The sequence below is a fragment of the Bubalus kerabau genome, chromosome 2 (genome assembly GCF_029407905.1).
Source record: "Bubalus kerabau isolate K-KA32 ecotype Philippines breed swamp buffalo chromosome 2, PCC_UOA_SB_1v2, whole genome shotgun sequence".
Classification (NCBI taxonomy): Eukaryota; Metazoa; Chordata; class Mammalia; order Artiodactyla; family Bovidae; genus Bubalus; species Bubalus kerabau.
Genome location: NC_073625.1, coordinates 104,748,826 through 104,776,142, shown reverse-complemented (window position 1 = coordinate 104,776,142; position 27,317 = coordinate 104,748,826). Strand labels below are relative to the sequence as shown.

Genomic DNA, 27,317 nt, shown 5'->3' with positions numbered 1-27,317 from the left:
GGAAAAACCATAGCTTTGACTATATGGACCTTTGTTGGTAAAATAATGTCCCTACTTTTTAATACACTGTCTAAGTTTATCATAGTTTTTCTTCCAAGGAGTGTCTTTTAAATTCATGGCCGCAGTCACCATCTGCATGGTAATTACCTAGAAATTATTCTTAAACTCTAAAAACTCAAGTTCTTTAAAGTTGTTATCTAGAAGCTTGACTTCATGGATTCTGAAGTGTTCCTTCATTGTTGTCTACTATTAGAGTTCATAATGTGAATTTGCAATCACTTAAAATACAGAGACTGGCTTTTAAGAGCAATGGAGATTTTTTTTTTTTTGCTGTTCTGCACAGCATGCAGAATGTTAGTTCCCCAGCCAGAGATCAGACCTGTGCCTCCTGCAATGAAACTGTGGCGCCTTAACCATTGGACTACCAGGAAATTTCCCTGGAGTTGTTTTTAGTGTGTTCTAAATGTAATCAATATAACCTGTCTTATATTTAAAATAAATTACTGCACTCAGTTTGTAGTATAATACCGAAGAGTAATATTTGGCTAAGTGAAATAAGCCAGATAAAGACAAATACTGGATAGTATCACTTGTACGTGGACTCTTTAAAAAAGAAAAGTGTCATGCTGATACAAACTGTAGGAAAGTGATTGCCAGGTTGGTGAATGGGTACAAACTTTCAGCTATAAGGTGAATAACCTCAGAGAATCTAAAATATAGTTGATAACACTATCAGATCAGATCAGATCAGTCGCTCAGTCGTGTCTGACTCTTTGTGACCCCATGAATCGCAGCACGCCAGGCCTCCCTGTCCATCACCAACTCCCGGAGTTCACCCAGACTCACGTCCATCGAGTCGGTGATGCCATCCAGCCATCTCATTCTCTGTCGTCCCCTTCTCCTCTTGCCCCCAATCCCTCCCAGCATCAGAGTCTTTTCCAATGAGTCAGCTCTTCACTTGAGGTGGCCAAAGTACTGGAGTTTCAGCTTCAGCATCATTCCTTCCAAAGAAATCCCAGAGCTGATCTCCTTCAGAATGGACTGGTTGGATCTCCTTGCAGTCCAAGGGACTCTCAAGAGTCTTCTCCAACACCACAGTTCAAAAGCATCAATTCTTCGGCGCTCAGCCTTCTTCCCAGTCCAACTCTCACATCCATACATGACCACAGGAAAAACCATAGCCATGACTAGACGAACCTTTGTTGGCAAAGTAATGTCTCTGCTTTTGAATATGCTATCTAGGTTGGTCATAACTTTCCTTCCAAGGAGTAAGCGTCTTTTAATTTCATGGCTGCAGTCACCATGTGCAGTGATTTTGGAGCCCAGAAAAATAAAAGTCTGACACTGTTCCACTGTTTCCCCATCTATTTCCCATGACGTGATGGGACCGGATGCCATGATCTTCGTTTTCTGAATGTTGAGCTTTAAGCCAACTTTTTCACTCTCCACTTTCACTTTCATCAAGAGGCTTTCTAGTTCCTCTTCACTTTCTGCCTAAGGGTGGTGTCATCTGCATATCTGAGGTTATTGATATTTCTCCCAGCAATCTTGATTCCAGCTTGTGTTTCTTCCAGTCCAGCGTTTCTCATGATGTACTCTGCATAGAAGTTAAATAAGCAGGGTGACAATATACAGCCTTGACGAACTGCTTTTCCTATTTGGAACCAGTCTGTTGTTCCATGTCTAGTTCTAACTGTTGCTTCCTGACCTGCATACAGATTTCTCAAGAGGCAGATCAGGTGGTCTGGTATTCCCATCCCTTGAAGAATTTTCCACAGTTTCTTGTGATCCACACAGTCAAAGGCTTTGGCATAGTCAATAAAGCAGAAATAGATGTTTTTCTGGAAGTCTCTTGCTTTTTCCATGATCCAGCAGATGTTGGCAATTTGACCTCTGGTTCCTCTGCCTTTTCTAAAACCAGCTTGCACATCAGGAAGTTCATGGTTCAATATTGCTGAAGCCTGGCTTGGAGAACTTTAAGCAACAGTAGAGCTTAAATGTTCTCACCAAAATAAAAAGTTGATGTGTTAATTAACTAAATGAAAGGAATCCTTCTTTAAAAAAGAGTAGACTGTGTTTTTTACTGGAAGTCTGCATCTTAAAATTTTGTGTGGTTGCTAAGAAATTCAGTGTGCTTACATTTTAACACATGCCAGATATACAAGTGTGGTCAGTCATAGTGAACAATAAAAATCGGTACCATAACAATGAAATAATTGAGTTAGAAAGACTAATGTTCCAAATGAGCATAATGATCTGTAATCAGGTTCTTTTTTTTATAATATTTCAGAGAATATTATTATCAAAATTACCTACAATTCTCAGCACAAACATTTTTTTATATGTTAACAAAAGTTGGGAAAATATACATACATATATTCCCCCCCAGAAAACAATATATCAGTATTTTTCTGTGCTAGTAGTATAAATGTATCATGCTGTATTTAATTAACCAGTCCTCTAATTGTGGACACTCAGATTTTTTCTTTTTCTTTTTTTAAGTCATTATAAAAGTGCAATGATTAACCTTTTTATTTAGTCATCCAACAGAGTTTTCAAAACCTCTGTGCATATGATGTAAATGATTAATAAAGGTGCACTGTTGGCATTTTCCTGCTATTGACTAATGTCACTGTGATCTGGAACTAGCACCTAGCAGTAGCACCTCCATCATTTTCTAGTTTGGTTGGTCTGGGATTGTTTTGTTCATTTTTGAATTCATTTGTTTATTTTTGAATTCAATGTTTGATTTGACATTGTTTTCTGTAAATCTTTTTACCACCTACTATTAAGGTTTTAGGTTTGTCTTGTCACTGTTGATCAATGTTTAGCTTGTGGTGCTGAGATTGACTTGAGCTCCTAAAAATTTCATTTGTTGACAGGTTGGGCTTCTCTGATAGTTCAGTTGGTAAAAAATTAGCCTGCACTGTAGGAGACCAGACCCCAATTCAGTTCCTGACTCAGGAAGATCCACTGGAGAAGGGATAGGCTACCCACTCCAGTATTATTGGGCTTCCCTTGTGGCTCAGCTGGTAAAGAATCTGCCTGCAATGTGGGAGACCTGGGTTCGATCCCTGGGTTGGGAAAATCCCCTGGAGAATGGAATGGCTACCCACTCCAGTATTCTGGCCTGGAGAATTCCATGGACTGTATAGTCCATGGGGGTCTCAAAGAGTTGGACAAGATTGTGTGACTTTCACTTTCATTATAGGCAAAACAACTTTATTACTGTGAGTCCCAAAATTTTTATTAGTCTTTTTCCCATGGAACCAGTTGTTAAGTATAGTTTCTTAGCAGTGCTACTGTTTTTGATAAGTAGGGTTTTTTGTGTGTTTTGTGTTTTTGATAAGTAGTTTTCAAGCTGGGGTTTGTTTTGGTTGGTTGGTTTTGTTTTGCTTTCAAAATGTAGATTCCTGTGTTGCATTTCCAGAGATTCTGCTTCTGAAGGTGTGTGTGTGTGTGGTGGGAGTTGGTGGGGATTGGGTGGGGGTGAGGCTCGTGGTGGGAGTGGGTGGTTCCTGTAATCTGCATTTGATTACCACCCCATGTGTGGTCCCTGTGTCAAGTGAATAGAATACCCATGATTTTTGCATGTTTTGATTATTTTCTTAGAGTAAATTCCTACAGTGGGGTTGCTTTGATGAAGGTGTTCTTTTTAGGCTTCTCAATACATAGTGCTAGATTGTCTTCCAGAGATATTGTGGAAGACACAATATCTATTTACATACTAACATCCCTGCCAGCAGAATATAAAAATCTTGCTACCTGCCAGCAGAATATAAAAATCTTGCTACCCCTTTGCCAATTAGGTATCATAAATCTTTTTTGATCAGTCATAAGTATCTTTAAATTTCTCTGAAAATGTTGGCGTTTATGTAGATTATTATTCCGGCCTTCTTAGTAATTGTTGTGTATTGCATTTGTCTCTAAATGTATACACAATTGTGTATACATGAAAATGAAATGAAAGTTAGGAGTTGGAATCTGGATGCAATGACAGGCAAAATCTACTTATAAATGGTGATGTTCATAGGAATATGAGGTTGCTATGAAAGGGTCGAATTTGTCAGTCATGTTAAAAAGACTTGGTACCCTTTTAATTTAATTTAATTTAATTTAATGTCCATCATAACAAACGAAGCTTATTATATTTTATTGAGTACATTTTGGTTTGTTCCAGTAGCCGGATCGAGCTGGGAGATGTGACACCACACAATATTAAACAGCTGAAGAGATTAAACCAGGTCATCTTTCCAGTCAGCTACAATGACAAGTTCTACAAGGATGTGTTGGAGGTTGGCGAACTAGCAAAACTTGGTAGGATGTGCTTTTTCTTCTTCTTTTCATTTGTTTCTTCATGTTCTTGACACCTTGGTTTTAATTAGAGCAAAGAAAAGAGATAACTAATTTAATCTCATTGTTTTACAAGTGAGGAAGTGGGGGCAGTCCAGGTTCTGAGGCAAATCAAGATAAATACTTGAATTTTAGAAGGAGATGCTAAATATTTTTTCTTATTTAGACTGTGTCTGTGTTTCCAATATTTAGCTTTACTCAAAAGGGGTCTTAAATTCTTCAGGAGGTTTAGGATATTTTTGAGGCTATTGATACTTAAGAGTAGCTGATAAAAATGTAATTAATTCTGATAGCAGCAATTTAACTGCTGTCTAAGGGAAGGGAAGAGTCAGTAAAATATGTTGCTGTGTCTGCTAAATCTTGTGTCTCTGTTTTCTGTGGCAGCCTACTTCAATGATATCGCAGTGGGCGCAGTGTGCTGTAGGGTGGATCATTCACAGAATCAGAAGCGACTTTACATCATGACACTAGGCTGTCTGGCGCCATACCGAAGGCTAGGAATTGGTAACAATTCTAATTTTTGTATTCTTCTTCAAAGACGCTTATTAACATAATTCAGTTGCAAGCCCTGTATAGATTTGTTACTAATAACCCTTTTCCTTTTTCTGTTTTCCTTCTTACTGGAAGGGTATAAGATTGCTTTTCTGCTAGAAGTTTTAAACATAGTAGGTAGTGTAGAGAGAACAAAATTTTGGAAAATCAGACTGCCTGATGTTTACCTCAAATTCCTTTAGGACTCAAAAAGATGTTTAATTTAAAGATTGATTTTTATGAGATTACTTATTTGTTGTTTGTCTCGTTAATAGGAACTAAAATGTTAAATCATGTCTTAAACATCTGTGAAAAAGATGGCACTTTTGACAACATCTATCTGTAAGTAAAGTCGTCCTTAATGATCGTATCTAAAGAATTTAATAAATTGGCAATAGAAATCTTTACTAGAAAAATTTAAATCTGGTCACTTACTGTCTTTTGGAAATACCATGGAAGTATTAACAATAGTTATGAAGTTTGTTTTGTTTTAATAATAGATAAGGAACCTTTGATAAAACATTCTTGCTTTATTACTTTGGGGTGGGAGTTCCTAAGTCACAGATGTGAAGCCCAGATTAAGTCTTCAGAATGTAAGAAATGAATAACAGAAATATTACTTTTATCATGTCATTTTGAGTTTTGTTCAGGGCTTTCAGTGACACCCTGTTTATTAGTAGAATTTAATAATCAAAATCAGAGGGTACTTAGCTGATTTGTACTTGAATCTTACGAGTAAGGCGAAGATGGCAACTTTGGCTTCTTGTATTTTCATTGAAGCTTAGTTGGTTTACAGTAGTATTGTGCCAGCCTCTGCTGACAGCAGAGTGACTCAGTTACACACTTATATTTTTTTTTAATATTCTTTTCCATTATGGTTTATCATAGGATATTGGATATAGCTTCCAATATGGATTCTTTTATAATACAGATATTAAGATTATTCTCATTTTCAACCAATTTGAAGCTATCTGTGGAGGATACATAAAAGCTGATGAAATCTTCATTTCTTTTTTCTGATATCCTTTTACATCTCAGGCATGTCCAGATCAGCAATGAGTCTGCAATTGACTTCTACAGAAAGTTTGGCTTTGAGATTATTGAGACAAAGAAGAACTACTATAAGAGGATAGAGCCCGCAGATGCTCACGTGCTGCAGAAAAACCTCAAAGTCCCTTCTGGCCAGAACGCAGATGTGCAAAAGACAGACAACTGAACAAATTACAGATGAACTTTCTTGCACTTGCTTGTCGCCAAATAAGAGAGGCCCATTGATTCCCCTCCCCCCCTTTCTTTTAAAACTTTCCCCCTTCCTTGTTCTTACTTTTCCTCCTTTCAAAACTTGCTTCCCTTTCCTCTAAAAGTTTTAAACTTTTAAGGACTTATTAATCATGTTTGGATTGTTTTAGTTTTCTTATTTTTGTGAGGTGGTTTGATTGGAGGAAGGAGAAGGTATAGATCGGTTTAGTTTCACAGTTAAGATATATATGGTCCCAAAAATTTGAGTGTCAATTTCCATTTTTTTTTTTAATGTCCTGCTTTCACATTGAAGGGCAGAGCCTACAAAATATTGTATATTTCAAAGGACAAAAAGAAGCAGCAGCAATATCTTGTTCTCTAAGTCTTAGACAAGTTTAGTGTGTTTGTGGTACTTTGGGTTTTTAAAGATTTTGTGGGATACTAATCCCTATACATTGCCTTCACTCCACCTTTTGTCCTTCTGAGTATTATCTCAGGAGTTGGGCCATTGTTATCCTTGTAAGAAATACTAAGCTTATTTTGTTCTGTTAAGCAGTTATTTCTTCCTTCCTTGCTGGTGGCTGAAGGTGGGTGGGACAGTTTGAATCAGTAGTATTAGACTTTGGTCTCAGTATGTGAGTTAAACTGCTTTTTGCTAATGAGTGGGCTGGTGCTTAGCAGGTTTGTTTTTCCTGCTGTTGATTGTTACTAGTGGCATTATCTTTTAGCATATGGGCTGGTGAGATTTATTTTTTTTTTTAATATCCCAGCTAGAGATATGGCCTTGAACTGACCTAAAGAGGATTGTTGTGATCTGCTTTTTTTTCCTGTTGTTTTTCTTCAGTAAACACACAGTAGTTGGTCAGACCTTAAATATGGAATTGATGTCCTTTATAGGTCAGTACCATTAAATAAACCTGAAGTAGGTATTGTCTCCTGGACATACAAAAATATACCTAAACGGAAGCTTAGATGGATTTGTGGCACAATAAATGCATTTAATGTCAGCTAACGCAGACTGTTAGAAGTGTGGCCCCTGAGCATTTGATTTTAGAGGAAAGAATATCTAGACAGTATTTTTGAGAATAACATAGCTGTGCTATTGCTTATCTGTTGGAGAACATCCCAGATTTGCTTACATTCTGTGCCTATGATACGGAGTTTAAGGATTTGGGGGAGGGGGAATTGTTAAACACATTGCTTCTGTTCTTGGGAAAAGTAGAAGTCTAGAAGTGTTAATAACGTGAATGTCACTGTGACCTCCTGTACCAACAGGACTGGTTTATGCCAGATCATTTTCTGGCAGTTAGGGAGTGGCTTTGACTGGTCAGTAACTTTCTGTAAGATAGAAGACCTCTAAAATTTTCAGGCTTTCCTCCATAATTCCATCTCCAATATTTAAAATTTTCTACATTGCCAATACCAGTGGCCTAAGAAATGTTTTCATTAGACTTAAAACAATGCACAGAGCTTGAATTTTCTGTCATTGGACTTTAAAAAGAAGGTTGATTGATAACATCTATCCTCTTGTGTGAATTCTGGCATAAAAGTTTCATCTCTTCAAATACTTTGAATGACAAAATTATTTTACACAATGTTTATGCACATCTTATAATCTTAAGTTCTTATTTGAGAATGTGAAAATGCAAGGTACAATAGACTTCAACCGTCTTAGTTGAGTGCCAAGAATAATATAGGAAAGGAAGATAGTTGATGAGTGAGTTCATAGAGTTCTAATCTTAAGATAGTAAAAATGTAGAAAGACCTTGCTGATTTCTTGGGTATCAGTTTCTTAAGCAGTCCAAATCTAAGCTTAGAAGAAAAGTTTAGCATTGAGCACCTTTACCTTCATGGATAAGCTTCACCTTGCTCTTGCCAAGAGAAGAATGCTTGAGTTACAGAAGGCAAGATTAGTTTGAAGAATTCAGTCTTTTTGTAAACTTCAGATGTCAAAATAGATTTTGATATATAAATGAGTTTTGTGAGATGACACTGCCTCTATTTCTATAACCATTTCACCTGGACTATCTAATCAGTCCTATGAATGTATCCCTAAATGTGGTTAATGAAAACCGAATAGCTGCCTCATGACAATTAAGTACATATTATTTATGGAGGAAAAAATATTAAAATTTTGAATTGAGTGTGTAGGCTCCCTATCATTTTAGTGTTTCTTTCTCCACACTAGTCACTGACTTTAACCTAAATTGTGTTTGTAAAACGTGAATTGTCCTACATCAGACTTACATGAAATAATTCCATCCATTTATGGAGGAGGATGTAGAAGAGGTAGAAGCTAGGTACACTTTCATGTGCCTAGAAGTCAGTAAAGACTGAAATAATGTCCCATGTTGAGTTGGTTATTTTGAAATACGATAATTATCATTGAGGTAAAATAATTCTATTAACTAGAAGATCACAAGATGTACCCATCGTATTTTTGGGGGAAGATAGTTTTTTTCTGTGGGGCAAATAGGTAAAATTATATGGTAATTACATTTAGGTTCTAAAGAAAAGAATCTGCAGAGAAATCTATGCAATATATAATTTGTCCAGATTAGTTTTCATTTGGGGAAAGAAGTTCTGAAATATCCCCAAAGCAGTTTACTTGTCAATTCAGAGTCCTCCAAAAATAGAACTGACTATTGGGAAACCGTGGAATGTGGGGTGGAAAAGAAAAGCTCCCTCAGTTTTTTGGAGGGAATAACTTTAAAAATACTTAAATAGCTAAGTTTACTTGGTGCGGTTAAGATTTAAACTTGTTGATTTTAACATTGCTGTTACATCTGAAATAAACTTATGTGATGTTCTGGTAGAAATCTGTGATGTCTGGTAAATGTCAAAAAAAAATGTAAATGCATTGTGTTGAATTCTGAGATCAGCAGCTATATGTAGTCATTGCTTACTCTTCCCCATACTGTTTTATGTACTTTTACGTTTCTTTAAGATCTAACTTTAATTAAAACAGGCCAAATGTAATCAAGGCCTCCTAATTCAGACCTTTTGGAACTTGATAGAAACACTATTCAGTATCTGCAGTTCAGTCCCAATGAGAGAAAAAAGTAAGATCCAAAGGGCTGTCTTACTGCTGCTATATTTTGAATGCAATTGTTAAAAAACACTAGACACTTTAGGCTGTGATTTAATTAGCAGTGTTCATCGACTAGCAATAACTTATATTCAGATTTTTTTCTTAAAAAATGTGGCTTCAAACAATGAACATGCATCATCACCCACAGTTTCTGAGTCAGGAATCCAAGGGCAGCTTAGTTGGACGATTCTGGCTTAAGGTCTCGTCGGGTTACAGTACTGTCATCGAGGCCTGGAGAAGCTACTTTGGAGATGGCTGACTCACGTGGCTGTTGGAGGGATTCAGTTCCTTACTATGTGGGTGTCTCCGCAGCACCTCCTGAATGACAGCTGGCAGCGGACTTGGCCCCAGAGCGAGTGATCCTGGAGAGTAAGCAGAAGCCATACTCTTACATGATTCTAACTTCTCTAGCTGTATAATTTGAACATTCCTGGGAAATTGAGTACTGTGATGATGAGTGGAAGTGGTGAGCCTTTAAGAACTTTTCAGATATAATAAGCCATATAGAAGAGAGTCCTGACTTGGACTTCTCTACAATGCCATGCTATATATAGGAATTTAGTCCTAGTTCTAGATACAACCAAGTAACATAGCCATATAGAGAAAGGCTTGAGTCAGATTCTTAAATGTAGGTGTAGTTACCTTGATGGGACATGGAGAAACGTGAAGGCTGGGGCAGAAGTGCTCAACCTTTTCAGTTCTCTAAAGCAGTTTGATAAAAATCTAAAATCAATCATTGGGAGCATAAAGTTAATATGAATCAATGACTACCTAGAATTTAAATCTCAAAGACATATAGCCTGTTTTATATTAATTTCTGATGAAGCTTAAACCCAGCATTTGGGAAAATAGTCTATTGGGTGGGGATATTTGGTGTTAGTGAACTTTGAATTAGATATTCCTGATAAGCTGAAAACTTCCACATACCTGAACTTTATCCAAGTTTTTAATTGCTATTACTGTCTTCAAAAACTCAAGACATCCTTTTTAAAGGAATCTAAGTATAAATTAATTCTCCCCTTCCCTAAGTATAAATTAATTGTCCCCTTCCCTGGCAGCTCAGATCTTAAAGCATCTGCGTGCAAAGCAGGACACCCAGGTTTCATCCCTGGGTTGGGAAGATCCCCTGGAGAAGGAAGTGGCAACCCACTCCAGTATTCTTGCCTGAAGAAATCCATGGACAGGAGCCTGGTGGCTATAGTCTGTGGGGTTGCAAAGAGTTGGATACGACCGAGCAACTAGCACTTCCAATTTCAATTATAATTTAAATCACATTACATTAAATGGCTGTAGCATCAAGAAAATGACTAATGTTTTTGTTTCCTTGACCAAACTTCTGAGCCCATTTAGTTCATCTTTTAGAAACCATATTGGCAATATCAAAAATTCTCTGTAAAGATTTGAACAATCTTGAATCCTGTTTGTCACTAGTAATCCATATACTAAAATGAAATAAAACTATTGTACTAAAAATAGGTACCACAAGTAAAACTGCTTATGCAGGTGAAATTTGAATACACAACTTGAAATAATTAGTATTCAGAAGAGTAGAATCTGGTAAAATGAGAACTTTATTATAGCAACCTAAAAGCTGCTATAAAACTTTCATGACTTTCTCCTTAACCCTCTTCCATTGTGAGAAAGTTAGCTGCCTTTCATTGATGTCAGTTCAGTCGCTCAGTTGTGTCTGACTCTTTGCAACGCCATGGACTGCAGCACACCAGGCCTCCCTGTCCATCATCAAATCCCGGAGTTTACTTGGTGATGTCATCCAACCATCTTATCTTCTGTCGTCCCTTTCTCCTCCTGTCCCTTTCTCAATCTTCCCAGCATCAGGGTCTTTTCCAATGAGTCAGTTCTTTGCATCAGGTGGCCAAAGTATTGGAGTTTTGGCCTCAATATTAGTCCTTCCAATGAATATTCAGGACTGATTTCCTTTAGGATGGACTGGTTGGCTCTCCTTGCAGTCCAAGGGACTCTCAAGAGTCTTCTCTAACACCATAGTTCAAAAGCATCAGTTCTTTGGCACTCAGCTTTATGGTCCAACTCTCACATCCATATGTGACTACTGGAAAAACCATAGCCTTGACTAGATGAACCTTTGTTGGCAAAGTAATGTCTCTGCTTTTTAATATGCTGTCTAGGTTGGTAATAACTTTTCTTCCAAGGAGTAAGCATCTTTTAATTTCATGGCTGCAGTCACCATCTGCAGTGATTTTAGAGCCCCAAAAGATAAAGTCTGCCACTGTTTCTCCACCTATTTGCCATGAAGTGATGGGACCGGATGCCATGATCTTCGTTTTCTGAATATTGAGCTTTAAGTCAACTTTTTCTCTCTCCTCTTTCACTGTCATCAAGAGGCTCTTTAGTTCCTCTTTGCTTTCTGCCATAAGGGTGTCATCTGCATATCTGAGGTAGCTCCTTGGACAAATTTAGAGCATGGTTCCTGGATTATTGCCAGTCCTTAAAATTATAAAAAAAAAAAAAAAAATTCTTGTAACTTAAAAGGCTTATTACAGAGGCATGGTCAAAGAATGTATCCCCAATGTCTGAGGCCCTGACAGTACCACAGTGGAAAAGATAGGCATGGCCCTGCCTTGGTGATCTTAATAGCCCGAGTTATCTCAACAGTATTTCAATACAGAACCAACTAAGTTTACTAAAAGTGAGACACAAGTATTAGAAACATACTATCAGCACTTGTCAACTAGATAATGAAATATTAACCCATTCACAGTTATCATAAAGGAGGGAGATTAATTTAGTGAAAGTTATATTTTATATAAAATATGAAGGTCCCATGAAGCTTACTGTATAGGGCCTTCCCTGGTGGTCCAGTGGTTAATTCAGTGGGCATGGGCTCACTAAACACAAGTGAACCAGAAGAGATGGAAAAGACAAGGTAAACACTAATAAAAGCAACATTGGAGTGGCTAATATCAAAGATTTTGGAACAAAATATATTTCTAGGGGTAAAGAGGGATATTTATGATAAAGGAGTCTACCAAGAGAACAGAGTCTTCAATGAATATGAATCTAATAACAACTTCAGAATACATGAAGAAAAAAACACGCAGAACAGACAAGTTCACAACCAAAATTGGTGATTTGGGGGACTTCCCTGGTGGTCAAGTAGCTAAGACTCCAAGCTCCCACTGCAGGGGACCTGGGTTTAATCTATCCCACATTCCACAACTAAGACCCAGTACAGCCAAATATTTTTAAAAAAAATTTTTTTTGGTGATTTTGAACTATTGGTAAATGATATGACAGAGAATATTATAAAGAGGATCTATACTGTGCAAACTAGGTCCTTTAACCTACACCAGAACATAACAAGAAATAAGTATGGAAAACCTGCCCCGCCCCCCACCAGTATTTGGAAATTAAACATTCTTCTAAATAACTTGTGTCTAAAAAAGGAATTGCAAGAAAAGTTAGAAAAAGGAAAATGAAAATATGTCAATGCTGTAGGATTAAAATGCTTAAAAGATAATTCATAGCATTAAATGTGTATATGAGTTTTTGTTTGCCATTATAGTTGATTTACAATACTTTGTTAGTTTCGGGTACATGACAAAGTGTGTGTATATAAATATATATATTATTTTAGGTTGTTGCAAGATATTGAATATAATTCCCTGTGCTATATGGTAAATCCTTGTTGTTTGTATATGAGATCTTGAATCAAAGATCTAAGCTTTTACCTTAAGAAACTAGAAAAAGAAGACCCAATTAAAGTAAGTTGAAGGAAGGAAATAAAAAAGGGCAGAAACCCATAAAATTGAAAACAGTAGGAGAATTAAAATGAAAAGCTACTTCTTTGAAAAAATAAAATTGATAGAGCTCACCAAACTGGGTGAAAAACTGGATGCTTTATACTTCAGCTTGTGAAGAAGACAAGGATGACTCACCACTTCTGTATAGTACTGCTCTGAAAGCCCTTGCCAATCCAATGATGGTCCATTGATTAAGACTTCTGTGCTGCCAGTGGAGAGAATGTGGGTTTGATCCCTGGTTGGGAAGCTAAGATCCCACATGCCCTATGGGGCAGCCAAAATATAAAAACTGAATAAGCCTGCAATTTGGATAGAAAGAAAATTGTCATTATTTGTAGTTAATACAAAGTAGAAAGTGCTAATTATTAATAAAAATATTAGGACTAATAAGGAGTGTAACAGGTCCACAGGATACAAATATCCATTGTATTTCCAGCTAATAAAATTAGAAATTTAAGTTCATAAATAACATTTACAATAGCATAAATATATGAGATATTTGGAGACAAGTTTAGCAAAATATATGCAAGACCTGTATACAGAAAGCTATAAAATACCCTCAGAAAAATTTAAAAGACCCAAATAAATGGAGAGAGAATACATTCATCCAAATATTAAGTTACAATTTCTCTCCAAATTGAACTATAAATCCCACTCAGGATTTTAGCAAGCTTTTTCTACCCCTTAACTTGACAAGCTTAAGTCTATATGAAAATGCAAATGACCTAGAATAGTTAAATTTTTAAGAACAAGACAATTGGAGGACTTACACTACCTGACTTCAAGACTTATAAAGCTGCAGTGATTAGAACAGTCTGGTATTGGTGTCAAGATCAACAAATAAATCAATGGAACACAATAGAGTTGAGAAATAACCACACATAAGTTGATTTTGCCCAAGATTCAAAGACAACCAAGTGGAGGAAGGATGGTCTTTACAATTGGTGCTTGAAAAATTGGGATTCCTTGATGTAAAAATATAATCCATATTCTTCATACAAAAGGATTTTTTATCATACTTCTGAATATACAACAATTAAAGTCTGCTGTAGACCTAAATATAAAACATGAAACTGTAAAACTACTAGAAGAAAAATAGAAAAATCTGTGTGAACTTGTGTTAGTCAAAGACTTCTTAGATATGACCCCATAAGCATGATTCAGGCATAATTGATAGACTGGATTTTAAGAACAACTATTTGAAAAACAGAGTTAAAAGAATGAAAAGACAATCCAGAACTGGGAGAATATATTGTATATCACATATCTGATAAAAGATATGTGTCCAGAATCCAGAACTCTTAAAACTCAATAAATAACAACCCAATAAAAATGGGCTTCACAAAAGATATATAAATGGTTATTAAATATATGAAAAATGCTCAATATCATTAGTTATTATGGAAATGCAAATTAAGGTCACAATGAAATACTACCTATTTTAATAATTAAAATTTTTAAAGATTTATTAAGTGTTGATATGGTACATTTCAGATCCCCAAATTGTACTAGTGAAAATATAAATTAGTACAGCTTTGGGAAATTATTTGGCAGGTTTTTTTTTTAAGGTACACTTAGCATCTAACTTGGCCATTCCACTGGATATTTACCCAGTTATTACCCAAGGAAAATGAAAGCAAATGTCCATATAAAGATTTGTCCACAACTGTTCTAGCATCTTTATTTGTAATAGTCAAAAACTGCAAACAATCCAACTGTCCACCAACATAAATATACATGATATATCCATATAATGGAATACTACTTAGCAACAAAAGTTAATGGATTATTGATACACAGAATGAGGTGGATTAATCTCCCCCTACCTATGCTGAATGAAAGAAGACACAGACAAAATTGAATATAAACAAAGATTCCATTTATATAAAATTCTAGAAAATGAAAAGAATGTATAGTGACAGCAGATCAGTGGTTGCCTGGAGAACAGGAGGAGGGCAAGTGAATAAAGGGAAATGAAGGAGACAGGGCAGGACATATATGTTCAGTTTTGATTGTGGAGATGGTTTCACAGCTGCTTGCAAATGTCAAATCTGTCACGTTGTACATTTCAAACGTTCAGTTTATTGAAGATCAATCATACCTCAAGAAGGCAATTTTGTTTGTTGCTTTTAAGGTACAGAATAGGTGAGAATATCTGCACAACATTTATCTGAGAATGTTTATCCAGAACGTAAAAAACCTTTTACAACTCAATAAGACAGCGTTAGTGTTAGAGGCTCAGTCGTGTCCGATTCTTTGCGACGCAATGGATGGAATTCTTCAGGCAAGAATACTGGAGTGGGTTGCCATTGCCTTCTCCAGGAGATCTTCCCCACCCAGGAATCAAACCTGCGTCTCCGGTGTCTCCTGCATTGCTGGTGGATTCTTCACTGTCTGAGCCACCCACATCCTGCTTTTAAAATGGGCTAAAGAATTGAACATTTTACCAAAGATGATGTGCATATGTCCAATTAACATAGAACATATGCTCAACACCAGTAGTAATAACAGAAGTGCAAGTTAAAATCATGAGAGACTACCTCATACTCACTGTGTGGGCTAGAATGAAAAAGGCTGACTATATCAAGGGTTGGCGATGAGGAGGAGTACCTGGAATCCGCCTATATTTCTGTTGACAATGAGAAATACTACGACCGTTTTGGAAAACAATGGACGGTTCGCGTATACCGTTGCCATTCATTTCTGAAAGCTTCTTAAAAGAAAATGCCAGCTTGGAGCCTCTCCCGCCGCCCGCATCTGGAGCGGGGGTGGGGGTGGGGCGCAGCGGGAGCTCCCCAAGGGTCGGGCATCCTGGGATATAGGGTGCCCAGAGGTTGGAGAGAGGAGGGATGCGCGCAAGCCCCCCACCCCCCGACCCCGTTCTCGTGCCCCGCCCCGCCACCCGGTTCTCGTGCCCCACCAAGCTCTGCACTCAACGGTCCCCCATAAGTAGGCACAGTCTGCGCAGTCCCCTACTCGGGGAGCAGGGAGGGGTTCAGTGCAGAACTCAGAGACGCCCCTCTCCCTGCGGATGTCGGCGCCCCTCTCTAGTCATTCATCCCCAGGAACAGGAAAAAAAAGGGATGTCAGGAAATAAAACTGGGGATACAAGCAAGGGGCTTGTGAAGGATCTTAAGTATGTGGGTGAAAATCAGATTTACTTGAGCCCTGTAAACAATGGACTTGGCCTGGAGGCAAAGGGATCAGTTTCACTTGACCACCATATTTTATTATCAGTATAGGGGGCTTCCCTTGTGGCTCAGCTAGTAAAGAATCCGCCTGAAATGCGGGAGACCTGGGTTTGATCCCTGGGTTGGGAAGATCCTCTGGAGAAGGGAAGGCCTATCCACTCCAGTATTCTGGCCTGGAGAATTCCATGGACTGTATAGTCCATGAGGTCCCAAAGAGTGGGACAGGACTGAGCAACTTAAAAAACAAAAACAAAAAAAAACGGCACTATAAGCACACGGCAGCTAGCCTGAAATAGGACTGGTGCCATTATTTGATGTCATCCTCTCATATGTAGAGCAATAAACCAATGCTGAATTGGCAAAGTCAACGAAAAGATCTATGATTGGGATTTGGGTTTCAGTCAGGATTAAATTAAAAAGCAAACATTTAGAACTTTTTGTTGTTGTGTTACTTTTTAAATTTTTTTGAAGCATAGCTAATTTACAATGTTTCAGGTGTACAGCAAAGTGATTTGGGTTCTTTTCCACTATAGGTTATTACAAGATATTGAATATAGCTCCCTGTGGTATACAGTAGGTCCTTATTGTTTATTTTATTTGTAGCAGTTTGTATCTCTTAATCTCAAATTCCCAATTTATCCCTCTCCCCACATTTTATAAAACAGAAATTTCTCTTAACACTTCTACATTGTGCCAGAAAGGTATTCATGTGTATTCCAATGGTGATCCAAAGAAACTCTTAACGTCTGTTTTCCGAACAAACAAAACTATTTGTTACTTTACTTTAGACTCGATGCATTGTATTTTCTTAGAAAATCATACATACCCTAGAGATTATATTTATTACTGGAATAATTTTTAAACAGAATACATTATATTCTGATCACAATGGAAATTATTTCCTACGGCTGGACATACTAACTAATGCTAAACAATTTCATGGAGGTGCTCTATTAGCATTACTATTAGGCTCTGAATCCTAGGGTCGTTCTTATCTGCAGCTTTGATTTGGGTGTGCTAAATGTATTCAGAGGCTAACTAGAAATTCATATGCTGAGATGCAAAAGTTAAAGAAAATTTCCAGACTGTTCACAGTGCCATAGTTTAGAAATAACACTAAAAGCCTTGTATTCGTTTCATCATAGCTTTTAAACTGCTGGTGCGGTTACTTTTTAACTTTACACCTTTTCCCAACACAAGTTCAGCTTCCTCTGTACACAGGCTCAAGTAATTCCCACCATGCCATGCCCCGTGTGCACCTTCTGGAAGTTACCTGGTCTAGTCCCCGGACGTCTAAGATCCGGGACATTTCCAAACCTGGAGGTGGAAGCGCTCCACTAGGTGGAGGACACCTGTTTCAGAAGAGGAGGGGTTATGAAATAGGAAGTGAAGCCAGGAAAAGGGAGTTGTGACCACGGTTCCAGGGCCCCAAATTCCCATCTTGGAATTAGCAGACCCTGGTCTCTATGCTATCACCCACGGCTCTGTACCTTCCAGATCTAGGTATCTAGGAACCCAAGCCTTAAGTTCCAAATCCATCCCCCAGTGCCACATACTCGCTTCCTCTAATTAGGAGCCCCCCAGGACCTTTCTTAACCCGGTCATCTCCAGATCGCAGGAAACCGCCTTTGGGGCAAATGAAAAATGATAGATGATCGCAGCCAACAAATTCGAGCAGCGTCAGGTCGGCAATGGTCTTCCAGTGAAATGGCACCCGGAGACGTCTGCATTCTTTTTTATTCTTCCTCACCTTCTATTACAGAGCTTCATCCCGCCTTCCTGCCCTCTAGGATAAGAGGATCTCTCTAATCGTTCTTGAAAGCCTTCCGTGTGCTCTTTCTAGTTTTTCCACTTTCAAACTCCTACAAAAGACGTGTAAAAGCAGAACAGAGAACAGGATACAAAGAAGTTTCTTCAAACACCTCTTTTGCTAGGTTCTCAAGGCGTCCCCTTTAAGGAACCAGGCCCACCTCTTTCCCATTCATCTACTGGCTTTCGGTCCTGCCCATCACTCTACCTTTAAGAATATTTCCTGTTCCTTCAACTCAACTTGCACACCTCCGCACCCACCCCCGGCCCTCCTCATTGGGCCACCCGAGGCCCGTTCACGCTATGGTTTTCCCTCCACCTTCTCCCGCCCCCTAGATAGCGCAACGGCGTCTCGGGCTCTGATTGGCTATCACTGCGCCTCTCCGGGTTAGAATTGGTGAGCTCAGTAGCAGGGGCGGGACCGCGGGGCACCCAGGGTAGGCTGTTCGCTAGCCGAGCGGCGGCCGCGGGAGGGGCGGGGAGGGCCGGGGAGGGGCGGGGGGAGGGGGGCTGGGAAAGTTGAGGCCGCGCTGCCGCCGGGTCTCCGGCCTTGAGGGCTCGGGCTCGCAGTGGCGGCGGTGGCCGCTAGAAGAGGCGGCGGGGGCGGGGGGAGAGGAGGGCCTGGGCCCGCGCTCCCCCAGCCCCAGAGAAGCAGGCGGCGGCCGCGGACGGAGAGATTGGCCCGGGCGGTCGGACACCCCTGCGGAACCCGCTTGGGATCATGACCCAGGCTGGGGTCGCCGCTGCCGCCGCCGCCGCGGCCGAGACCACGCAGCCCGCGGGTGAGTGACTGAGGGAGGGGGCCGCTGACAGCCTGGGCGCGGGGCGGGGGCCGGGGCTGCGGGGGCGGCTCCGGGGGGCGGCTCCGGGCTCTGCTCCACCCACCCCTTCCCAGCTCCCGGAGGCTAGGGCTGCGCAGAGTGTGTCTTCTTCCTGGGGACCCCTGCTTGCGGAACCTGGGGGCCGCGAGCACGGAAGGCGCGCGCACCCCTCTTTTGCCCGACCTCTCGGCGCCCCTTCTGGCGACCTCTGGTGCCAGGCCCGTGGGGGGCTAGCGCTGCGCCCCGGCCCCCAGATGCGCGCGGGGCGAGAAGGGCTCCACGCTGCCCCGGGTGCATAAAGAACTGGGCATCCAGGTTCACACCGGATGGCCTTTGCCCGCCTCCTTCACCTTTTTCTGTCTCCTTCATTCCCTCTTCTTTCCTTGCCTTCCGAATTTCCTTCGGACCCAGTGGTCAGACTCATGTGACTTGCTTTTTAACTCGCACTTCTATGTAGTAGAGTTAGGCTTGCAGGTCTTTTTAGAAGCCTTTCTTTTCCGTTCTGAATTGGAGCGGTTCTCCCAAACTCACGCCCCCTCCCCCCCCCCCCCCCCCCGCCTCCCTGTTACATTGGAGTATGATCCTTCGGATTTATTAACTATAAACCTAAACATAAACCTATATGTATGATCCCAGCTATAGACTTTAAACTTCCTTTCTCATGCAATTTTTACTGCCAATAGTAGATATATTGACCTAACACCACACTAGACAATTGTGGTTAACTTAAGTTTGCGTAAAAAAGGACAGTTGCTTACTTATTAACAAAGTACAGATTTCTTGAATAAACATTTCTGTGAGTAACATGGATTCTGAAGCATATTTGTACCTTTGCTTTTTCTTAAAAAAACCAAGCAAGCGAAAAAGCAAACCTGCTTTTTGAAGGATCAACAGGCTGGCACACACTCTAATCACCTTGACTTTTTCCTCCTACACAGCACACATATTTAATATAGTACAGAGTAGCTATATGGGATACATTTATTGTTTCTCCTTTTTTTATGAAGTACTTTAAAAGTATTTGTTACAAAATAAGCAAAATACCTTGTAATCATTGCACTTCTGAAACCAGGAAAAGTACCTGGTCTCAGGAACAGTGTAAAGAAGAACTTACTCTCATATTTTGCTCTAATCTAAGCAGTGTGAGTTTTTTTATACACAGGTATTACATTCTCTATATATTTAAACGTTTTATAAAATCCAGACAAGCCTGCAGCCTAGAACATTCCTTAGTATAAAAGCACCCCATTGTAGCGATTTAAGGGCAGCATAGGATTGAAATAATTACTTAAAATTCTTTTTTTTTTTTTTTTTTTTAATGTTCCGTGTGTATGTGGGATCCTAGTTCCCCAACCCCAACCAGGGGTCAGACTCATGCCCCTTGCATTGGATGTGTGGAGTCAACCACTGGACCGCCAGGGAAGTCCCTGGAATAATTACTTTCTAAGTTAGTTGTCTGTGGGACAACGTGGAAATAAAATTCTAAAGTTACCAATTGTGCAGTCAGTGAAACAGTCAGGTAAGAGAAATTAATGGGCTATTTTCAGAGTTTAGCATTGTCAACAAGAGATAAGAAGCTCTAAGAAAACAGAATGTTTAACTCATTAGATAAGCTTCAACAGGCAGTCAGCTCAAAACTGTAGCTTATAAACAGGGACTGAATCAAACTTGGGTCTTTTTTTTTTTTTTTTTTAAGATTTATTTATTTATTTTATTTTTTAGCTGTGGTGGGTCTTCATTGCGCACAGACTTACTCTAGTTGTGGCTAGTGGGGGGCTACTCTTTGCTGGGGTGCCTGGGCTTCTCATTGTGGTGGCTTCTCTTGTTGCAGAGCGTGGGCTCTGGGGTGCATGAACTTCCATAGCTGTAGTGCATTGGCTTAGTTCCTCCAAGGCGTGTGGAGTCTTCCCAGACCAGAGATCAAACCTATGTTCCCTGTACTGGCAGGTGGATTCTTAACCCCTGGACCACCAGGGAAGCTTCCAACTTGGGTCTTAACCATATCTGTCATGCCTTACCTTTCTACCCTCTGACCCAGTGGTTCTCAGTCTGGACTGTATAGTAGAATCATTTTATGTGCTTTTACATTTTAATACCCAGGCTGCTTGTGTCAGAGATTCTCTTACTTTTGATATGGGATGAACCTCAGCCATAGGTGTAGTCTTTAAAGCGCCCCAGGTGTTTCCATTTAGCATTAAGTGTTGAGAACAACTATGTGTCTAAAAAATGTCCAATCTAATAAACTTGTGTTGTAGGCTCTTCTAAATCAGGCCTGCAACTCACATGTCCAGCTTTCCCCCCACTGCTTCCCAACATGAGCCTCCTCGTGGTCCCACACATCAGCAGTTCAGATCCTGGCTTTTGTTAGTGATGTTGATCTTTCTCAGCATAGGGATACCCTCCTGAGCTCCCTCTCCAGTGACCATAGTTCTGACTCTACTTTAATGAAGGTTTTCCTGGACAGCCCTCTCTAATTCTTTAGTGATTGGCTCCCTTTGAACTTTTCAGCCACATATTGTTTAAGAGACTCCCTTTATGCTTATATCATCTGGTAGTTTAACGTCTTTTGTGTTTGTGTTTCATTATTCTTAAACTTGATGGCAAGGAGTGTTTTATTGTTTGCTCTTCTACAGCAGTTTGCTTTGAGTCAGATTGATTTGCTTTGAAACCTCCCCAACACTGCTTGCGGCCGTAGTTTCAGGTTTGATTCCATTCTGAATGTTTCTGTGTTGGTACCTTCCTCACACCTTAATTCACATCAGAATTCATGTATGTCAGTTTCTTCCATGTCTTTTCCTGACTTCTTCAGTAAGTTGATTATTTTCTCTTCTGTGGTCCCAATAACAGCTTGTACTTATTTCTCTGTTAACACCAATCACATTGCCCCTGAGTATGTGTTTATCCACCTTCTCTATGAGCCTGCTACCCCTGGAGCATCCACATTGAGGGCTCCAGGAGGTATAATTCACGCTGTATTCTTGCATACCATTGCAACATGGTGGAGATAGAACCCCACCAACATAGCAACTGTGTTCTCTCATCTTTGTACTTTTGGGACCTAAAGTAGCACTAATTATTAGTAGGCATTCAAAAAATGTTCATTAAATGAGTAAATGACTATTGTGTTATATATTATGTGAAGATAGCCATATGCATCTTTAGCATAGGTTGATTTGGCTTTAATTGATTTCACCATTAAATATTCTTTATGTCCTATACTACTATTATGGATTTGTTAAGGGTTAATGGAATTTAAGTAATTGTGGTTATGATGGATCCCTTAAACATGTAATCTTCCTTCCAATATGTGTGGAGATATATACCTTGAGTCTTTGAACTCTGGAAGTTGACTCTTGTTATCCATAAAATATTTGTGTAATGCTAAAAGAAAAGCTGTTAACTGTCCGATTAGATAATTTTTCTTTTTCTCATTAAGTTTTCCATATGGGTACAATTGCACTACTTTAGAAGGCCAGATCTTTTAATTAGATCAGTAGGGGATGATAAGTTGTTCCTATTAATGTGCTAATACTGGGTTTTTAATTCAGTTCATGAAGTATTTATTGAGTGTTTACCATGTGCCCAATACTCTTAGGTATTAAAGAGAATATAAAAGTAGTAAATGGTCTGGACTCAGCTCTTAAGAAGTTTTTAGACTTATTGGGAGGATTGGGGAACATCATATCAAATAAGGGACTGAACACAATATTCATTAGCTAATTTAAAATATGTACTCAAAATTGATGTTGCAGTGATGAATACCATGGAAAATTAAGAGAAAGACCAGATATTCTTTCAGTCGACATTTATCACCCCCATACTGAGTACTAATTGTTAAGGATACAAATGTAGAAGCTTTGGTTTCTACCATTTAGAAGTTTATAATCTACTGGGAATACCCAATAAAAATATAGAGTGTATTTCCTCTTAACACTTTGTGGAGTGACAGGTACAAAGGCATGGAAATGAGAGAGGGCTTTTCTTGATTAAGGAGCTGCAAGTAGATTGTTGTGGTGGAAAAGTGGTATTTAAAGGGCATGGACTTTGGGGTCAGACACGTGTAGTTTGCAAACTTTTATTCCTGAGAGATCTGAGCCCTCACAGACCTTGTCTGTATAATGTGGCAGTAGCGTGGTAACTTCGCTGCTAGCATTAGTGAAAAGAGGTACCCCCAGGTTCAGTCAGTTCCCACCTATGCTCCTTGTGACTTCCCTTTTGTCTATTAGCTGGCTGCATGAGGAGCCTCAGACAGTCTTCCCTCCAAATTAATGAAGCCATTATTGGGTCCCTTGGCAAAAACATTCTCCCTTTAGCTACTATAATTTCTTGAACAGCAGATATCCATAGTGAAGGGGACAGGGAGAAGAAATTTGTAGTGTAACCATGAGAAAGTGAAAGTGAAGTCGCTCAGTCGTGTCCGACTCTTTGCGACCCCGTGGACTGTAGCCCATCAGGCTCCTCCGTCCATGGGATTCTCCAGGCAAGAATACTGGAGTGGGTTGCCATTTCATTCTCCAGGGGATCTTCCTGACCCAGGGATTGAACCCATCTCCTGCATTACAGGCAGACGCTTTTAACCTATGAGCCACCAGGGAAGCCTGTAACCATGAGAGGTACCACTTCTACCTCTACTTCAGTTGCAGGATAAATTTCTGTTTGGTTGTGAGCAACAGAAATTGCTTCTGGCTAACTTAAGTGGAAAAGGGGGATTTATGGATAGATACTGGGTAAGCACACAGAAGTGGAAGGAAAGTCAAATAATGAAGCCTTGGGAAGACCAGAGAAAGCAGCTTCTAGGATCACATGGGCCTATGGGGCTAACTCAGCCTCAGCTAGTTTCCCTCCTTGCACTCCTATTGGTCAGCCCCATACCCATCCCAGGGGTGAACCCACTTTTAATAGTCATATCAGATCTCAGGAGCGAGACAGAGAAGCTCTCCAAAGGACAAGTGAGGTGGTATTGCCAGAAGGCCCCAAACAAGACATTGCCTACAGAGTTCATAGGATTTGGCCATGTGGAGGTCTTGATGTGTGAGCTTGATGTAAACAGTTTTTGGAATAAAAGCCAGATAACAGGGAGTTGAAGAGCAAATAGCAAGTGAGGAAGAAGGGACCCTGAGTATAAACTACTTGTTCAAGTAGCCTGATGGTGAGGAGGGAGAAAAGAATAGGAATACCTAGAATCTATGGCAAGGTCAGAAAGATACAAAAGAATTTTAAAAACTTTTAAATGGGAAAGAATGAATGTATTTTAATGTTAAAGCACTAGTAAAGAAGGAGAGATTAATAATATATGAAAGATAAGATATATTTTTGCAACAAGATTGCTAAGAAGTGGGAGTGATAGAGTCCAGAATAAAGGTAGAAGGTGAAATGTTAGCTGGAAATATTAGGGAAGGTTTTATAGAAGAAGACAGATTTCACTGGGCTTTAAAGAGTTAATCCGGTTTGGATAAGCAGAGTAAAACGGAGAGGTTATGCCAGTGGGAAAATAGTATAAACTTAGCAAAAAGTAAACTAACTGGTAAGGAGCACCGGGGAGAACCTGTGTGAAGTGAGGAGGAGGGAAGAGTTGATGACGTGATCAGCTGTATAACCCTGCTCCTCTCTGTGTTGTACTAGGAGATGTGGATGAGCCAGCCTGGCCAGAAAAGACGGCAGTGTGAAGTAGGGTCAGGAAAGGCAGGACCCAGGAGGTTGGATTTGATGCAGTAGGTATGGGGAAATGGTACTGTCGACTCTGGAGCAGGATAGGCACATGATGGGTTGCAGTGCAACAGAGACACTGGAGTATAAAACCACTGAAGGATAGGGAAAGACTGGGAACAAAAGACCGTTAAGTCCCAGACCTGTGTAAAACGGAGACTACTCTACGGCGGTAACAAACATTAGGAGATGAACATTGTGAAACAAATTGATAGGATTCAGTGAGAAGATCTGAAGGTCATTTTGGGGTTTAAAGCAGGTTAAAATTTTGGTGGTGTTGATAAAATGGAGATTGGAAGTAGTTCTCTTAAGAGGCAAGGCCATTTTGACATGTTGCAAACAGACTCTGGTTTATTGCTTTGAAATAAATTGTTCTGAAGAGTGTTTTGCCTAACCAAAGATTTGGAATAAGAAGATCAGAATTGAAATGTTAGCTGTACTATAAAAACATAGCAGCTTTTATACAGAAAGAAATTGAAACTTTGTAGGGAAAAAGCAAATAGGAAAAAACATTCATCCTTGGAAGTCAAAATGAGAGAAAGACAGGATTCATGTTAGAGAAAGATGATGCATAATTGGAGAGAGGAAGACAGTGTAGGAGAGAGAATTTCAAGCAAAAGGAGAGATCAACAACCTCATATCCTGCACAGAGGAGAAGGCCTCTGGCTTGTTGAAAAATAGTCCCTGACTGCTAAGAAAGTAATTTTGATGGGCAGGAATAGTCAGAAGGCATACCACCATGGAGTTTAGAAGAGATTGGCCAGTGAAAGAAAGCTGAGTAGTTTCATAGAAATAGGAGGAGAGAAACAGAATGATAAATAGAAAAAGCAGTAATTGCTTGTTTAATATGAAGAAGCAAGAGAGAAATGGTTAAGGAGGGAATATAGTACTAAAGTTGAGCTATTTCAAATCCTGGAAGATGATGCCGTGAAAGTGCTGCACTCAATATGCCAGCAAATTTGGAAAACTCAGCAGTGGCCACAGGACTGGAAAAGGTCAGTTTTCATTCCAATCCCAAAGAAAGGCAATGACAAAGAATGCTCAAACTACCGCACAATTGCACTCATCTCACATGCTAGTAAAGTAATGCTCAAAATTCTCCAAGCCAGGCTTCAGCAATATGTGAACTGTGAACTTCCAGATGTTCAAGCTAGTTTTAGAAAAGGCAGAGGAACCAGAGATCAAATTGCCAACATCTGCTGGATCATGGAAAAAGCAAGAGACTTCCAGAAAAACATCTATTTCTGCTTTATTGACTATGCCAAAGCCTTTGACTGTGTGGATCACAAGAAACTGTGGAAAATTCTTCAAGAGATGGGAATACCAGACCACCTGACCTGCCTCTTGAGAAACCTATATGCAGGTCAAGAAGCAACAGTTAGAACTGGACATGGAACAACAGACTGGTTCCAAATAGGAAAAGGAGTATGTCAAGGCTGTATATTGTCACCCTGCTTATTTAACTTCTGTGCAGAGTACATCATGAGAAATGCTGGGCTGGAAGAAGCACAAGCTGGAATCAAGATTGCTGGGAGAAATATCAATAACCTCAGATATGCAGATGACACCACCCTTATGGCAGAAAGTGAAGAGGAACTAAAAAGCCTCTTGATGAAGGTGAAAGTGGAGAGTGCAAAAGTTGGCTTAAAGCTCAACATTCAGAAAACAAAGATCATGGCATCTGGTCTCATCACTTCATGGAAAATAGATAGGAAAACAGTGGAAACAGTGTCAGACTTTATTTTTCTGGGCTCCAAAATCACTGCAGATGGTGACTCCAGCCATGAAATTAAAAGACGCTTACTCCTTGGAAGGAAAGTTATGACCAACCTAGATAGCATCTTCAAAAGCAGAGACATTACTTTGCCAACAAAGGTCCGTGTCGTCAAGGCTATAGTTTTTCCAGTGGTTATGTATGGATGTGAGAGTTGGACTGTGAAGAAAGCTGAGCACTGAAGAATTGATGCTTTTGAACTGTGGTGTTGGAGAAGACTCTGGAGAGTCCCTTGGACTGCAAGGAGATCCAACCAGTCCATTCTGAAGGGGATCAGTTCTGGGTGTTCTTTGGAAGGAATGATGCTAAAGCTGAAACTCCAATACTTTGGCCACCTCATGAGAAGAGTTGACTCATTGGAAAAGACTCTGATGCTGGGAGGGATTGGGGGCAGGAGGAGAAGGGGACGACAGAGGATGAGATGGCTGGATGGCATCACCGACTTGATGGATATGAGTTTGAGTGAACTCTGGGAGTTGGTGATGGACAGGGAGGCCTGGCGTGCTGCAACTCATGGGGTTGCAAAGAGTCGGACATGACTGAGCGACTGAACTGAACTCAACTGAACTGAAGCGATAGTACTAAAGAGGAAAGAGTATAGAATCTCTCTCCACAGATGATGGAGTTAGCTTTAGGATGCTCTGGTAAGCTGAATGGACAGATGTGTAGATTGAGGTCTGTTACGATAAATGTAGGATCTAGTTAAGGAACTTGAACCAGATGACCTTTATCTTCCCAGTGAATTAGGGGGAAAATGGAAGAAAGGCAATTAAGGTGTCTTGATCTCTTGCTATGTACCAGATTACTTTGCTTGATCCATCCCGTGTGTTATCATGTAAACTCTTAACAGTTCTTTGAGGGGTTTGTGATAACCTGCTAGTTTTAAATTGAGGGTGCTAAGACTTCAATGAATACTAATTTTTACATATTTAAATTTTTATTTATTTGGCTTCACTGGATCATAGTTGTGGCATGTGATATCTTTAGTTGCAGCATACCAACTCTTAGTTGTGGCTTGTGGGA

The 27,317-nt window shown here is 39.8% G+C and overlaps 2 protein-coding genes and 1 long non-coding RNA gene across 9 annotated transcripts in view; 2 read left to right on the top strand and 1 right to left on the bottom strand.

Annotated features, from left to right (window-relative positions):
• Positions 1-8,942, top strand: part of NAA50 (N-alpha-acetyltransferase 50, NatE catalytic subunit) — a 32,181-nt gene extending 23,239 nt beyond the window's left edge. The window contains exons 2-5 of one of the 2 annotated variants that reach the window (XM_055568210.1): positions 4,184-4,317; positions 4,738-4,857; positions 5,160-5,226; positions 5,923-8,942. In XM_055568210.1, coding sequence (XP_055424185.1) covers positions 4,184-4,317; positions 4,738-4,857; positions 5,160-5,226; positions 5,923-6,100 — 499 coding nt within the window. In that variant the 3' untranslated portion in view covers positions 6,101-8,942. Of the gene's footprint in view, positions 1-4,180; positions 4,318-4,737; positions 4,858-5,159; positions 5,227-5,922 lie in introns of both variants that reach the window. The other variant, XM_055568209.1, reaches the window with a different exon arrangement.
• A 497-nt stretch (positions 8,943-9,439) lies between these two features.
• On the bottom strand, positions 9,440-18,159 carry LOC129643533 (uncharacterized). 3 transcript variants are annotated; one of them, XR_008710353.1, is made up of 3 exons: positions 17,458-18,159; positions 13,129-13,292; positions 9,440-9,576 (listed from the first exon to the last, which is right to left on the bottom strand). It is a non-coding gene; the product is annotated as an uncharacterized LOC129643533 (long non-coding RNA). The 3 variants fall into 3 exon arrangements; XR_008710352.1 differs by having other exon boundaries at positions 17,935-18,159; XR_008710354.1 differs by lacking the exon at positions 9,440-9,576 and adding an exon at positions 10,768-11,677 and having other exon boundaries at positions 17,935-18,159.
• Positions 18,160-18,511: 352 nt separating this feature from the next.
• Positions 18,512-27,317, top strand: part of USF3 (upstream transcription factor family member 3) — a 78,284-nt gene continuing 69,478 nt past the window's right edge. For all 4 annotated transcript variants that reach the window (XM_055568201.1, XM_055568199.1, XM_055568197.1 and 1 more), the window contains exon 1: positions 18,512-18,775. The gene's annotated coding sequence lies outside the window, so the exon portion shown is untranslated. The remainder of the gene's footprint in view (positions 18,776-27,317) is intronic.